Raw genomic sequence first — 17,184 nt, 5'->3', positions numbered from 1 at the left:
ATACCAGTCTCCAGATGAGGAAACTGATGCATGAGCTGTCTAATTCGTCTAAAATCACAAATCTGGTAAGTGGAAGAATAAGGACTCATATCTGAACACAGGCTTTCAGAATCTGTGCTCTAAAATACTATAGGTGCAGTCTTTCCATCTTTTTAAACATTTTTCTTTCCATACATATACATCAAAGTGACTTTCAAAGACCTTTCGTCAACTATTGTTAAGAAGTTAAAGCATTCCATTTAACCTTAAACTTTTAATTCCCAGTTTAAAAAAAACAAGGATGTAAAGCTAATAAATTTCATTTAAAAATCTGAATATTTCCTGGTAAGTTTTCAAATTAATAGAGCAAATTGAAAGTAGCTTCTAAAAATTTAATATTATATAAATTTAAACTGTTCTTTTAAAGAAAAACATAGTATTATCCCAATTATTTAAAATTTAAATTAATTTTTCATACTTTATCTAATTATTCCTTATAAAGATCCTTAATGACCCTAGTACCAGAGGCTACTCTATGTAGTACCACATTTGACAATTAAAATGAGAAAAGTGTTTATTCATTTCAAAAAATCAATAGATTAAATGACCTTTCTTTAAAGTATTAAAATAGTCTTAACAGTCCTCTCTCCATCCTTATTTGTGTGTCCTATTGACAAAATAGTTTCTTTACAGAGAAAGGACTATTTTAAGTATGCCTGTTGGGCTTCTCTGGTACGTAACTAATAAGAAATGGAGTGTTTGATAAACTAGACAAAGCATTCCCTTATACTGTAAACTGTAGTACAATTCTACTGGTTTACTGGTCTAAAATATTCTACAGTAATCAAAGTCCTGCTGTAGCATACAATCTATCTATTTTTTCATGGCCTAAAGAAGCTACCCAGTATACAAAATTGTTCTAGGTTTTATTAAATAAAGAGTCAATCTAATACAATGACTTTTTTTTAAACATATTTCTACTGCAGGCAAGACTGAATTTATTGAAACAAAAATGCTTTATTTTTTATAAAATCCAAGAGCTGAAATACGACCAAGTTCAACAATCATTTAAAATTAAACCACAGTTATACTAATCAAATCACAGATTAGCTATAAAGGGAAAGCAAAAAAGGAAAAATCTTTCAAAATAAATTTATGAACCAGACTAGAATCAATTGAAACTGGCACATTCCCTTCAGCACCTAGAACAGTAAATGGAACATAGCAGGAACTAAATGTATATTGAATAATTGAATTAACCAATTGTTAGTTGCCTGTAAACTGGTAAACTTTTTAGGAAATACAATATAGAAATTACCTATAATAGTTGCCAGCTGTAAAGACCAAGTAAAGATACTATTAATAGTAATCAATCTTAATGAAGCAAAACAGATCACGATAAAGATCACCACAGTAGTAGTGGAAACATTCTATTAACACCTAACAATAAGGAACCAGTCAGATAGGGCACATCAACCCAGTTAAATACTATAAAAATTGGGGAACAATAATATTAATCTACATGTAAGAATAGGGCTTCCCTCATAGCTCAGTCGGTAAAGAATCTGCCTGCAATGCAGGAGAGCCAGGTTCGATTCCTGGGTCAGGAATATCCTGTGGAGAAGGAAATGGCAACCCACTCCAGTATTCTTGCCTGGAGAATCCCATGGACAAAGGAATCTGGCAGGCTACAGTCCACGGGGTCACAAGAGTCAGACACGGCTTAGCGACTAAACCACCACCACATGTAAGAATACAAAGTATAGATAATAAATGAAATCAGCGAAATCCAAAAATAGTCCACTATGACAGCAACTAGATAAAAGGTACATATATATCCAGAAGTTAATAGGCAAAAAGCAGTCATAATTGTGTCAGGATGATCATAAAACTGTCATTCATATTAAAAGTACTTAAGCTTTCCTATTTCTTAATCAAAACACTATTTTGAAATTTAACCATTCTCTTTGTCTATTTCTCAACAGATTTTTGCCAATGTTGCTAAAGAAAACATTGTCACTTTAGGTAAATAACCTTTCTGATCATATTAAAACAAAAAAAAAGATTACATAAATAGTCTAGATATCTCTTTTGGTCAACATAGGAATGTACTTGTTATAACAGTAAGCTTAGGAGAAGAATAACAGTAAGAAAGGAGACATAATTAACATCCTTCTGTACTTTCAAATTTGGGTGGTTGTTTTTGTTTTTTCAGTAATGTCTGTCCTCTTAACGGATACACAGTTTGCGACAAACATAAAATAATAAAGTTTAAAGACAGTACTTAAAGTGTATCTCACTTTATATACACTGATTTTCTTATACTTATGCCCTCTTGCCTTTTCTGCACCATTCCACACCCATCACTATCTGTCTGCCCTTCTCCTGCAAGCTTTCCTCATCACTCCATCTGGATCTCAACCTGTGTTTCAAATTATTATTTTATATACCATTTATTACTCTTCCCATCCACATTACAAAAGAAAAACACAGTCACTGTGGAAAATCAGTTTACATTTAGATATGCACACACACACAAAATTTTAATCCCAACATTGGGGTTGGGGGTGGGGGAGTCAGATATTAACATTTCCAGTATAGCTTTTCATTGTTTCTTTCAAAATTAACATGATATAGTTCACACTGTTTTTTAACTTTTTTTTTTTCTTATCAATGTAACATTTACTCCTCCTCACATCCCTGAGAAAAGGATCCAAATGCAAGTAGTTTATTTGTAAAGTACAAAAATATCGGCAAGAAAGTGAGAAAACTCAGGAGAAAATTCAAGGTGAATTATCAAGCCTGCTACCACTATGGGTAACTAGAGCTTAAGTTCATGAGAAAAACTGGGAAACAATGTAGAATTATCCCAACAAGGGTGGAGAGAGCTGGTGTAGGCCTACACCAACTCCTGTCAATCAGGAGTTGAAAAGGGCACTCTCAGGCTGACCTGCAGGAGACTCCCTAACACTTTGGAAGGAGTCCTCCAAGTAGAGATGCAGATACTGATGTTTGGAAGTAGGCTGCCACCATTTAAATAAATAACACCACCCAATGTATATGGACAAGTATAGGGACACCAGCTACACCCCACATATTTGAATATTCTGTATCATTTGAAATTTTCTAAATTAAAATCTTTGATATAAAATAGAACTGCTTTCTAAAAAACATTTAATAATTGCAACTAAAAGTGCTTAGGGTTTCCCTTATAGCTCAGTTGGTAAAGAATCCACCTGCAATGCAGGAGACCCTGGTATGATCCCTGGGTTGGGAAGATCTGCTAGAGAAGGGATAGGCTACCCACTCTAGTATTCTTGGGCTTCCTTTGTGGCTCAGCTGGTACAGAATCTGCCTGCAATGTGGGAGACCTGAGTTCAATTCCTGGGTTGGGAAGATCCCCTGGAGAAGGGAAAGGCTACCCACTCCAGGATTCTGCCCTGGGTCTCAAAGAGTCGGACACGACTGAGTAACTTTCACTTCACTTCAAAAGTGCTTATGCTCTGTTTTCTAGGTAATACATCTGGGACTAAATTTAAAAAGAAGCACATCAGAAATCAAAAAAGAATAAAACCATTAGGTTGAACTATATGAAATATCAGGTTTTTTCCAGGTCAAAAGCTGTTAAATATTGGCAATTTCATATGGTTCAACTTAATATATATTCAATTACTTCCTTTCTGGGTTCCGTATCTATTGTAGCACCTATTTGCAAAATATTTACTTTCAGCTCTGGTCTCTTTTTCTCTTCTTCTTTTCCTTTGTTTCTGAGGAAATGTAGGCACAAAAGTGAAAACTAATGACTACTAGTATACTGAACATAAAATTTTTCATCTGTGGCCAGGCTAGGTGTGAATGAATGTATACATGAATGAAGCAAAACAAGACATTCACAAAGAAAACATCTTTTCCAGTCCCCATGACTCCATTCTTTCAACTAAGAGAAAAGTAATTACTGCCTCAAATGACAGCCATATTAAACCACATCATACACACTAAAAGTTGGTGTAGGATTCCAGCTCCTTCACCCCTTACAAAACCAAGTCTGTGATAGGAATAATTAAACCGGCATGTATATAAAAATGTTTATAAACCTTTTTGAGTTTTATTTTCATAAAATACACTCACATTGTAAGGAAAGGTACAAGGCTACAATAAACATCTATACTTAGTTTTAGAAACTGCCAAAGAATTGAAAATGAAAGAAGAAATGGCAGATATATGATCATCTTTACCTGCAAAAGGAGATTTCAACATGGGGCTGTCCTCTATAATTGTACGTTCTTGCATCTTGTGTCTATGCCTTTGCTTGTACTGCTGCACAAACTCTGTGGGACAGATGGGATCTACAGGATTTATCGCGTTTGACTGTGTGGTCTGAACATCGCCTGTGTGTTCAGAAGAGCAGAGCAAGTCTTCAGTGCACTGCTCTGCTTTCATTAGGTTACTGCCAGATAATACTTTCAAACCGACATCAGGAAACTTCAGAACAGCAGAGTCTGTCTCACCAAAACTCAAGGCATTTGATATAACAAAGTCATCATCCTCCGGGATGGGGTTGTACCATATTTCTCCTTCATCATCTGCATCATTTTCCTCATTAAAGTCTAATGAACAGTTTCTTGATAATGAAGAATTTGTAGCATTACACGCCATATATGTACAATATCCTTCAGATGATTTGAGAAAATGTTGTGACAGCTGCTGTTTAGGTAGAGAAATAGGTGAAACAGATAAATGACTTATATCTTGGCATTTCTTATTTTCTTCTTCCAAATTAAAAGATCTCAGAGTACTTTGATATAGCCAATTGCGTTTCTTTGACACAGTGATGCTGTTAAGTGGCTGATGACCCCTGAAGCCAATATTATCCTTCAGATCTTCGAGTTCATTTCTCTTCATTGAAGATTCATAGACATTTTCAAATAAATCTGTTTCAAAGAAAAAAAGAAGGTAGAATATAATACCTGCCATACCAAGAAAGAATGTCACTAAAGACCAGTTATTAAAATACTGTTTTTAAAAATATAAGAAGAAAGAAAAGTGTAATATTAATCACATTCAGAGATTAACTTAAATAAGAAAAATTTTGGATTTCTATTATTTAGTTATCAGGTACCATAAGAATTCTTAAGAATTCTTAAGAAAAACGATAAACAAGCCCTGAAACTACCTTTATAAATATCATAGGGCTAAAACAGCTTTATCCTAAGCAAAACATGTTTTATAAAAAGCTTGTATAGAATGCTTGGTACACAGCATGCCTTTAATTAATATGAGGAACTTTCAACTCACTACTACAAGAACTTTAGAAACTACAAAGTAATATTATTACCTTTCACACAAAGATTAACTTTGAAAAAATCTTTCAAAATAAATGTACCTCATTTATTACTGTCTTACTGATTATTGAAATTTCAAAATAACATTAGTTTTCTAACCATATAATGCAGTAGCAACTCATACAGAGTTTAAGTTCTAAATATCTAGAGCAAAAATTAAAATTAAAAATCCCTAAGAAGGCCCTTGATTAGGACTAAGTATCCTGTCTCACAATAAACACAACACAGCTATATTACTGATAGGCACAAGCTTAAGTAGCAAGAATACAAGAATGAACAAAATGGTCCCTGCCTTAAGGAATTCATAGCCCAATGTAGGACATCAAATACTTAGATTTGTGCATGTATTAATATAATGGATAAGACTCTAAAAATGTATATATAACATTAATTCCATATAAAGGGGAAAATTTTTACACTTCCAAAAAGTTACATAAAGCCAGCTTCAGTGACAGTCAATAAACTAAATAATATATATCGTAATGCTAATTTACTATGCATAAATAATTAAAACAAAACCATATTTCTAATTTTAAGATCATGCCAGGTTTGTAAATTATAATCTGTGCTACTCTGAGTGCGTATATGGTTGATTCATTTTAGTATTACAGCAAGTAAAATATAGTAGTCTAGTAACAGAGAGTGATAAAAACACATTAAACTTTGAGGAGCTTAACAACAACCAAAAAATTAGGTTCATGTTTAATCAAGGTTTTCAGTAACCTCCCTTCTACTGAAAAAAATCATTTGAAAATGTAAATTTGCCCTTTTTATAACCCTAAATGTTACCTAATCAAGCAGATTAATTTAAAAACAAAACAAAGCCTTAAACACAAACTGGGCTTCAAGTTCAATTAGTTCCAGAGGCAAGAATAGAGGAACAGACTTAGAATTAGAAGGGAAGAAATCTCCCATGAATGCCTACTATGTCAAATATTTATTTACTCAAGAAATATTTACTGAGTGCCTATTATGTGGCAGGAACAAGAAATAAAGCAATAAGAAAGACCTTAACCTCCTTTAACCTCCCACAACAATCTTGAGACAGGTTGAATTAGTTCCATGAGCTTCAAACACATGAAGGATATGGTCAAGGTGCTAGTCCTAGGATTCAAATTCAAGTCTGTCTAACCTCAAAAACCATGTTCTCACCTGTCCCCCCCACAGCATGCCAGCTACTAAAAGTAGGGAAGTAAGGTGACCCTCTCTGAACATGATGATAGTATCAACCCAATTAACCTTATACAGTGGCTCCTAGGATTAAGTAAGGTAATGATTGGAAATATTTTGAAACTATATAGTACTACTCAGAAAAGTCAAGTAACTTGCCTGGGATCACCTATTGGTAAACGGAAGAGGCAGCACTCAAACCGATTACAAAGTTTGCAGGAGTACACCTGGATTACTACTAAAGGATACCTACTCTCCCAGAATCTAATACGCAAACATTTAATAGATATTCAATAAATATCTTGAATTGATTTAATTTACTTTAGTCAATGAAACCTGAAGATTCAAGCGTTTGGTTCTGTCTCCTTTATACTTACAAAACCGAAGCAGAGGGATTTCCCTGGTGGTCCAGTGGTTAAGAATCCACCTGTCAACACAGGGGACACAGGTTTGATCCCTGGTCTGGGAAGATCCCACATGCCGAAGAGCAACTAAGACCACGGGCCATAACTACTGAGCCCACGTGCTGCAACTGCTGAAGCTTGTGACCCTAGAGCCTGTGCTCCACAACAAGAGAAGCCACCACAATGAAAAGGCTGCTCACCACGAGTACAACAGTGAAGACCCAGCAGAGCCAAAAATAAATAAATAAAAATTAAAAAAAAAAAAAAAAAAAACTGAAGCAGAAACAACTCTGTCACTTTGCTCTAATAAAGGGGATAGTATAAGTATCAAGCACCAGAATAAAGTAGAATGCTTTTTCAAAACATTTAACAATATGTCAAGATAGGTGATTGGAGGTACTGAGAATTCTAGAGCCTTACTCTTCTAAAAGTGTGTACCACATAACAACATCTATACTGGCAGTTTGTTAAAATGTAGAACCTCAAGGTCCTGCCCTCACACATATTAAACCTTCATTTTAACAAGATTTCATATGCACATTAAGTTTGAAAAGCTCTGCTCTACAACTGTGAACCACAGTCTGAGTGATAAAGGTCTGGAAAAGTCTTAGAGATTCTCAAAGCATTAAGCACCATTTACAAATGTAGGACTTTCAAAAATCAACACAACACTGTTTTCTGCTGAATTTGTAATTCTCAGTGTTTTCCTGCCACCAGCAACTCTGACGTTTTATGGCACAGTTCCCAAAACAAAAAAACAGAAACTAAAAAATGGACCTGCTTGCTTCTGGGGCCACAATGGCAGAATTTCTAACAGAAGGATTTAGATGTAGAAGACAGACAAAAATTACTTGCCTACATAGTTTTACTAGTCTTGAAAGGGCTAATGCATAAAAGAATTTATTGGAAAAACCCATAAAGAAAATATAGCTCATAAAGTTACAAAAATGGAGCTACAAATATTTCAGAAAACAGAATTGGTAGGAATCTGCATTAAATGTCAATTTCAATTTAAGATATAATGCACAAGATCATACCAGCTATTTAATACTACTTGTTACATGCCCTAATTTTTCTTCTTTCACAGATCACAGAACAAGAGTAGATCAAATGTAGGCTAATTGTTTTTTAAAGCAGTAAAAGGCCAAGCTAGCTCAAGTTGGTGGTCAACTTGGAAAATAAACATTTCCATTTATTTCTGGGTACTATCTGCTAATTAAATTTATAAAAGACTTATAATGAAGTATAGTCAGTAAATAGATTAAAATTCCCTTAACAATATTAACAGAAACTTAACAATATTTACTATGGAATGACTTTAGATTTCTTAAATAATCATCTCAACTAGTAACAAACTGGCCAATGTGTGAACACTACATTCTGTATCAAATCATTGGCAGCATTATAATATCAAAAATTTTAATGGTTCTTAATAGGAGCCAGAAATCAAAACAGAAAACCACTTTGGCTTCCATTTGTCATATGGTCTCAAAAGTTTCCAAAACACCTATGTAGACTAGGTATCTCTATCTCCCTATATAGTTGTTTTGTGTTATAAATTCTAGCTATAACTGTATTTTGAAAGAAAATATCCTCACAAATCATATTGTATAGCAAAATGTGATAGAAACCTTTAGGCTATTTAACCTCTTTATACAATCAAGAATGTACTGCTTCATCAGGACTACCTGGTTAATTTTTTAGAAAACATGATTAAGAACAGAATTTGAACTAATTAAAGGTAAAAGTGTAAAGTGGATACAGCAATTGATTGTATTCTAGGAGTCCCTCAACTTCTTTGCAACTTTGAGGAAGTTACTTATTTCCCATCTCCTCAATCCAAGCAATTTAATAGAATTAATTAGATCAAACCTCTAAGGAAATTTCGAGTCCCTTTGCTTTCCTGTGTGCTCAGTCACTCAGTCATCCTACTCTTTGCAACCCCATGGACTGTAGCCTACCAGGTTCCTCTGTCCATGGACTTCTCCAGGCAAGAATACAGGAGTGGGTGTCATTTCCTTCTCCAGGGGATCTTCCCGACCCAGGGATGTAATCCAGGTCTCTTGAACTGCAGGCAGATTTCTTACCACTGAGATGTGGGGGAAGCCCATAAAGTCCCTTTGACCTTATATAAATAGGGATTTTGGAGTTATAAAGACTTGAGTTTGAATCCACATAATAGTTTGGACCTATAAACTAGTATACATAAACCATATACTAGTTTAAGTGACCTTGGGTAAAGTACTTAACCTCTTATTTTCTTTTGCTGTTGCTGTTCTATAGTAGCTGTCATACCTTCATGTGGTGGGGGTGGGCGGGGGGTGGTGAGGGGATGGAGGTGTAATAAAGATTACATGCAGACCCTATAAAGTATCCAGTATAAAGACCCTATAAAGTTAGTTAGTAAATTCAACTAACCATCATAAAAAGCAATTTTTTAAAAAAGACTAAACTCTTCAAATCTATACTAGATATATAAACATTGCATAAAGTATTTTTAATCTTTCCTAAAAGATAAACCAATGATTTGAAAGGAAACAACATCTGAGTAAGTTTTTTAAACCAGAGGTTACCTAAACTTTTGTTTAGGTTTCCTGTGAAATATCTAATTTACACATAGTAAATATCTAATTTATACAGAGAATCACATAGTAATTCTAATGTCATTTATTTTAAAATTAATTTCATTCACTTAGTTTCTCAATGAAAAAAAGTCAATGAATTCATTCTTAAAAGTTACTGCATTTATTATTACTTTTAAAAAACTTGAATTTTTCCACAACAGCTGAGAATATTAAAAGCCATCAGATAGTAATGTTTAACCTTTGCAACAAAAGGGTAATACATATTTTACTGAAGTTTTATACAGATTTTTGTTATGGCTAAAAATTAACTGTCTTACAAAGAGTTAACTGTACCAAAATCAGTGGAGGACAACAATAAAATATAAAAAATGATTACAAATACTTTACTACTGGAAATACATATTTTAAAATGAACAGCATAAAGTACATCTCTCTTCACAAAAATCTGCATTCTACTATCTTTTTATTTAGGTGGAATGGAAAAAGTTTGAGAGAAAATTTTGACAGGTGTGGGTTAGAACTTCATAGATTCAAAAGAACTTTTCTAGTTTTGCATACACTTGAAGTGAATCATTTGACTTGTCTTCATTGTGTAATAAAAAGTTTTGTGAACTTTGTTTCTCCCCAGTTTTGTGTTTATTGGTTAAAAAAGTTAATGTGTACAAACCTAGCCCTGTAGGATTTGTAATTCTTACCAAGGAAACAGCCAAGTACTGTGAATACTTTTACATTTCAGCATTTAATATTTTTTAAATTATTACTAATATGTAAGTCATTATGTTCACTAGAAGTCTTTAAGACTGTAATCCAAAAGATCATGTTGTTTTTGGCTCAGTTTGAAGGTACTTCTTTCACAATAGAATTTTTTGTTATTTACAACTTCAGAGATTTCTAGAATTGATAATGTAAACCTTCAGTGAAAACTAAAAATCACATATACAAAACAGGGAGCAAAATCCTATTATTAGGACAAATATACTTTTTACAAATGACTTTAAATGCCTACACTTTCTTTAAAAGTACATAACACATACTTTTCTTTTGATTAAAATCCAAGTGCCCTTCATTTTCCACAATAATAAGATTATCTAGAGCTAGGTTTGGGGGTTAGGGAGGGGAGGGAAAGGTGAAGAGAAGAAACAAGTGAAATCCTACCCGACTAAAAAAATTTTTTTACTCTGATAGTTTTTCCGGTTTACTTTGGCTTTGGGTTTTGGTTGTGTCTACGTCTGTGTGCACGAACGCTCCTAGGGTGGGGGTGAGAATGCTCCTTTGGGTGAGGAGGTGTAATGACTAAAATGACAGTTTAAAAAGCCCATAAAGTCTAACTTGGATCAAATTCAAATTCACAAACTCCACAAAAGTCTACAGTTCGCCTAGAGCTACAAAGAATAAAAATCAAGGCAGCACCGCCCAACTCTTAAATCCACTAAAGTGTGTGGTGAACTTAACCTTTACTCACTGTTGCGCTTAGGAGTAGGTACACTGGTCCTTAGAGAAGAAAAGACAAAAACCCCAAGTTCCTCATGCTACTGTCAAAAAAAAAAAAAAGAAAAGAAAAGAAAGAAAGAAAAGCAAAAAACAACTGAATGTATGATCCTAGGTAACCGGGAAATCGTATTAGGCTGCCATTGACATGACACTCACTTTGGCACGGGCACGTACCTGTCTGCAAAACCATAACCTTCTTCGCTCTAAAACCAAAGCCCGCTCGGTAAACTTTTACGGCTCAAAGAGTTAGCATGCTGATTGCAAGGCATCCTACCTGTCAGCGTAATTCTTTGGTCTGGAGGCACCGACAGGACCTGACTTTCCCGCATTTTCAAAGCGCCCAGATTTGGAGAGGTTGCCTGAGCACCCGTGCCATCGGGGGGTGTCCTACGGGCGCGACCCTTCATTCCCAAGGACAGCAGACGTCCTTTGTACATCCACTTCTGCAGCTTCTTGACTGTCACCGCGGGCGGCCTGAGGAAGGGGAGCCCCTCCTGGCCGTCCCCTTTGCCGCGGCTTCCCATGGAGCGGCCAGGGTCCTGGGAGCTGGGAAGCCGGGGGCCCGCGGGCGACGCGGCCGGGGCGCTGCCTCCGCTCCAGCCGTCCATCCCGCCTCCACGTGGCGGGGGCTCCTCCGCTTCCCCGCGCGTACCGCACCAGATCCAGCTGTCGCTCGGCCACCGCTGGAAGGGAGGCGTTTTGGCACCCACCTGGAGGCTGTCGAGACTTCTGCTGCAGGACAGCCGCATCCGAGGAGTCCGTGGGCGGCCTCCCCCCGACTCCCCAGGAGGCGACCGGGGCGGGGACACCTGCTGCCAAGGGCGGCCGCCGCCTCCGCGCTCCCAGTCTCGGGGGCAGGCTCGGCTGTCCGCCGCGCCGCAGGGGGAAGGCGGCTGGCCCGGAGCCCGGGCTCCCGCAGGGCAACAGCGATCTCCCCAGCTCCGGTCGCCCCGCCGCGCGCCGGAGTCAGGGGGCAGGTCGTGCATGGCCTGGATCAGCAGATAATAGGCCTCTCGCAACTGGGTCTGCAGCCTGCCTGTCTCCAGGCGGCCGCCCTCCGCCCCCGGGGAGGAGCCCACGGCCAGGGGAGGCGGGGGCCACAGCTCCGCCTCCGCCCCCTCAGGCTGGGACGCAGGCTGGAAGCCTCCGGGCAGGTTCTCGTAGTAGTCGGCGTCGTCCTCCTCGTCCTCTCCGCTGCCCTCGGAGCCCGCCGGGGCGTACAGAGAGGCACGAGTGAGCCCGCGGCCCGGGGGGGTGGCCTCCTTCCAGCCGCGCGGCGGAGGCCCGAGCGCCCCCGACCTCTCCGGCCGCCCGCCCGGGACCCCAGCCTCATGACCCCACGCCTGAGGCGACGGCGGGGGCCGCTCCAGGTTCGGCCGAGCTCCGCTGGCGCGCTCGCCTGAGGGGGCGTCCCGGGCACCACTCGCGTCTCCCTCGGCAGCCGAAGAGGCCGCCACGGTGGCTGCTGCGGCCGCCCGGAGACCGAGACCCCCGGTGGCGTGGGGACCCCGTCTCCCCCGGAGCCTGGACAGCGTTTTCCTCAGAGGGTCCGTCATCCCCCTCCGCCTCAGCAGCCAGGCTCGCCCCCGGTGCGGGGAGAACTCGGAGCCCCGCTCGCGAGAAAGCTGCGCTCGCGGAGGCGGCGGCGGCGGCGGCTCCCCATGACCGACGCTGGCCCTCGCGGGCTCCTCACATACTTGGCATAACTCTGCCGCGGCAAGGGTGGGGGAGGGCGGCGCCGCTGCAGAGCGCATGCCCCGCAGCTCCGGGCTGCGAAGGGGCGCGCGGGCTGCTGCTGCGGCGCTGAGTTCCCCAGGTGGGCGCACCGCGCCGGGCGAGGCGAGGCGGAGGGCGGGGAGGGAAGTGGGTGAGAGTTAAAAGACCGACGGATGGGAAAGTGTACGCGTCGTGGGGACTGGGAGGGGGGGTGCAGTGAGAGTCGAGGCGGGAAAAATAGGAAGCGGGAAGCTGCAGAATTCTGGTTGGGGAGACAGAAAGGGAAAGTGCCCTCCAGGCTGCCACTCCGTCACCTTCACCCCCCCACCCCACCCCCCATTGCCCCCATGGCACGAGGCGTGTCTAATAATGCAAGTCCTAGCTTGAGAGAAAACAAAGATTGTTTTGACGGACAAGGTATGAATACAGGTGTATCTCAGTGCAGTGTGTTCTAGAAACATTCTGAATCATTTTAATTGTACAGGGGGCTGGCTAGTTCAAGGAAATTTGCAGCGATTCCTTTTCAGTGAGGAAAATCTTTTTGTCCCAAAGATCACCATTGGTGTCTCTCTTTACAGGCTGTTTTTCTTTGTCTTCGGTTAAGGCATACTAAAACAAAATTAATTCTGGCATAAACCAAAACTTGCTGAAAAGAGCCGCTAGTCTCCCCATCCCCTACCTAACACTTGTTTTCATGAGAACTGGGGTGAGAAACAACTGGGATGAAATTTAGAAGCAATTTTATTTGGAAATACCAACTTTCTCTCAAAAGCATTAAAATCCATGTTCTGTGTAACAGCTGTAAAATACCTTGTGTTGCCACAGATCGGTGGACATGTCAGTGGTTGATAGAAATCAATGTGATTTAAGGATTAAACTTTTTAGCGTTTATATGTTAGACAGGGCCTTTGAGTACCTCATAAATATCCTACTAATGCCCAACTTGCACCAAGTAAGTACTCAAATATTTTTGAATAAATGAATGCTTGCATAATTCGATAAAAATTTAGCTCTAACTTACCCTGTGTTCAACGATATATCTCTATGTAAGTTCCCTTTTCTTTCTATAAGTCAAAGGCTCTAGCCTCTAGGTGTGGTTTGATCTATACTACCTTAGTATGTAGTCTACCTAGTCTCTGCATCCTGGAATAATTTTACCTGCATCTCTATTTTCAGAAATCTTAACCATCCTTTAAGACTCCACTTAGCTGTCTTCTTCATGAAGTCATCTCTGATTTTCCGCGTGGACGTAGTCTCTCTTCCTCCAAACTCTCCCATGGTACTTTGTTCATACCCACTCATAGTATGTTTATTATTTTTTGTTTTATACAAAGTGTACACTGTCTCCCGTACAAGAAAATTCATAAATTCCTTGAGGGAAGAAACTACTTATAATTGACTTTTGTATTCTTCATAAAGTATAACATCTTATACACGGCACATGAAGAATTAATATTTTAAAACTAATGTCAACTTTAATTTGAAGGAAACAACTGACATTAATTTCCAGTCTATTGCCTAACGCTCCACTAGACCATACTCTATTGGTGTTGTTTCAAAATCTTTCAGTGATGTGTAAGAACATAATTTATTAAATAATCTTAATTCTCATCTAGGAAAATACAATGAAATGTTATACTGTAATTCACATACATTACCATTTATAGTTCTACCCTATTTTTATTTCATGGAACCAAAGCTATTTAATGAATAATCAAGGCATAAAATTATGTTCCACTGAAATATTCCCACAGGAAATGACTGATGGTAAAGCTGCCAGTGATCTATAAACACAATTTGATCTCTATCTCAAAAATTGTTTGCATTCCAACTCTTGGTTGCAAAATCTTTTTATTCTTTGTAGTTAACACAGTTGTTAAGAATACTGTAAGTTTCAAATCTATATTGAAATGAATAGAAAAATATAACTTGGAAGGTCTTGGTTGAACTTCAATTTTAATTCAACTTGTCAACTTGTTGAGTTCAAGAATTATAAAACATATTGGCTAGTATAAAATATTGTGCATTGTTCTAAGCATTACTCAGAACTAAGTCTGATGCTGGACGGCATAACTAAACTTAAAGTTGAGGGTGTTCTATCGCATAAGTTCACAATTTTTAGCAAGTATTTTGGGTCATAACAGAAATGAAGGCAGTCACAGCTATGTGACACTAGTGACTTAGAAATGCAAATCCCACTTTTCTATATGTACATCAACACTTCAATAGGAAGTTTATAAAAATGTTATTCCAAAAAGACAGCACCCACAAAACTTACATTATATATAATTGATAGTGACAAGCTATGAACATCAGCTATATTGTGTAAAATCTTTTTGTGTTTTAACAATTTCTACCCTATTCCCCCAGTTAGCTCAATTTTCATGCGTTTTTAATAAACATATTCTTATGAAAAGGAGGTGGGGGTATGTTTTCTAGTGTTTGTACTTGTTTCTCACTGACTTGGAAATTATTTTGATGCCCCGTGAATTAGCAATTATGTGTCGGCTCTCTCACAAAAGATAAAAAATAACTATGGGATCACAGGGCTCTAGCAAGGCAGGGAGGCAAACTAGAGATGGGGTCATACCAACTCAGTCCAGGAAAAGGTGGGGGGAGCAGGGCAGGTTGAGGCAGAGGCTAAGTTTAACAGCAATAGAAGGGAAATATCTAGGTATCTTATGGTTATTTAACAGGCAATTTAGGGTGTGTTTCAGTCTCTTTGCTGCTTTGTCTTTCATTTTTGGAACCAAAGGCAAGTTGGTTTGTTTTTTTTTTTTTAATGTATTTATTTGGCTGTGCCGCGTCTTAGTTGTGGCACATGGGATCTGCAGTCTTCCTTGCAGCATGCAGCATCTTTAGTTGAGGTCTGCAAACTCTTAGTTACAGCATGTGGGATCTAGTTCCCTGACCAGGGATTGAACCTGGGCCCTCTGAGTTGGGAGTATGGAATCTTAGCCACTGGACCACCAGGGAAGTCCCCAAAGGCAAGTCTAATTTCTTATTTGCCCAAATCCCTCTCTGTCTCTAAACTGCCTTATGGGGATCCTCTGGTCTGCCATGCAGTTCCATAAATAATTGAGTAAAAAGTACTTCAGCCTAAAGCTGACTACATCACCATTGCCCTGGGAATCAAAGATGGCATGTCATCAATATAGCAATTTTTATGTTAATGTTTTCATAACTAGCCATATCTGGCAATTGGCAATATTCCTTACCTTATTCCCTACCCCCAAAGAAAGTAATTAAAAAGAGGCCTTTGCTAAGTACATATGTATTTTCTAATATTTAGAAGTTTATAGTGTTTTAGAATATTCACTATTTCAGATTCTCTTGCTATATATTTGGGATATGAAGAGTAACTTGCTCAAGGTCACCATAATAAGTGAAGGGGAATTCAGACTCCATCTGGTTCCAAAACTTCTGCACCCTGGGATATTTCCTTGTGCAGAGAAAGAGAGTAGGCATTTTCTACTTGAACTGACTTGAAACATTGTTTTCATAAATTAGTTAGTCACCTTTCAGAAAAGTTTTTAATATTTTATGAGCTTTTCTGAAATTCAACTGAACATTGGAAAGCTGCTTGTTTGAACACTTGAAATACTTCTATATGCAGTCCTCTTCAAGGGTGTTAGAACCAAATCCTATAATATATTCCCATTTAACTGTAAGTATTAAGCCACAATGTGAAACTGTATCCTGTAAATGTAGTCTAATTTTAAAAGTAGGACAAACTACAATTAAATACTTTAAAGGCAAAATATATGCATCCTTAAAACCACAAGAGCTCTCAGATAAGCCCCTTGAAAAAGTGAACTGGTATAGCCTGTCTTTCCTAGCTGATTTGTGCCTCAGGGTAACCCATAGTTGAAGGAAATTTGCTTTTTTTTTTTTTTTTTTTCAGAGTTGTCAACCTAGTAACAAGATTTGATACAATATCAACATTTTTACCTTAAAGGAATAATGGATCTACTTACTAATGGAGCTATGGATGGAGGTTCATAGCATTGTACAGCAGGCAGTGATCAAAACCATCCCCAAGAAAAAGAAGTGGAAAAAGGCAAAATGATTGTCTGAGGAGGCCTTACAAATAGCTAAGAAGAGAAGTGAAAAGCAAAGGAGAAAAGAAAAGATATACCCATCTGAATGCAGAGTTCCAAAAAATAGCAAGGAGAGATAAGAAGGCCTTTCTCAGTGATCAATGCAAAGAAATAGAGGAAAAATAGAATAGGATGGGAATAGAATGGGAAAGACTAGAGATCTCTTCAAGAAAATTAGAGATACCAAGGGAACATTTCATGCAAATTGGCACAATAAAGGAGAGAAACAGTATGGACCTAACAGAAGCAGAAGATATTAAGAAAAGGTGTCAAGAATATATGGAATAACTACACAGAAAAAGGTCTTAATGACCTGGATAAACCACACTGGTGTGATCAACTCACCTAGAGCCAGACATCCTGGAGTGCAAAGTCAAGTGGGCATTAGGAAGCATCA

The 17,184-nt window shown here is 38.5% G+C and overlaps 1 protein-coding gene across 4 annotated transcripts in view; it reads right to left on the bottom strand.

Annotated features, from left to right (window-relative positions):
• SYDE2 (synapse defective Rho GTPase homolog 2) overlaps window positions 1-12,251 on the bottom strand; it is a 46,839-nt gene extending 34,588 nt beyond the window's left edge. The window contains exons 1-2 of one of the 4 annotated variants that reach the window (XR_009689162.1): window positions 11,246-12,018; window positions 4,215-4,910 (exon numbers count right to left, since the gene is read on the bottom strand). Coding sequence is in view for 3 of the 4 variants with exons in the window: in XM_061121496.1 (XP_060977479.1) it covers window positions 4,215-4,910; window positions 11,246-11,957 (1,408 nt within the window). In the remaining variant the exon portion in view is untranslated. Of the gene's footprint in view, window positions 1-4,214; window positions 4,911-11,245 lie in introns of all 4 variants that reach the window. The other 3 variants (XM_061121496.1, XM_061121497.1, XM_061121498.1) reach the window with 3 other exon arrangements.
• Between the last annotated feature and the right edge of the window lie 4,933 nt (window positions 12,252-17,184).

This window comes from Dama dama, chromosome 20 (assembly GCF_033118175.1).
Source record: "Dama dama isolate Ldn47 chromosome 20, ASM3311817v1, whole genome shotgun sequence".
Lineage (NCBI taxonomy): Eukaryota > Metazoa > Chordata > Mammalia > Artiodactyla > Cervidae > Dama > Dama dama.
This window is presented reverse-complemented; position numbering and strand designations above follow the sequence as displayed.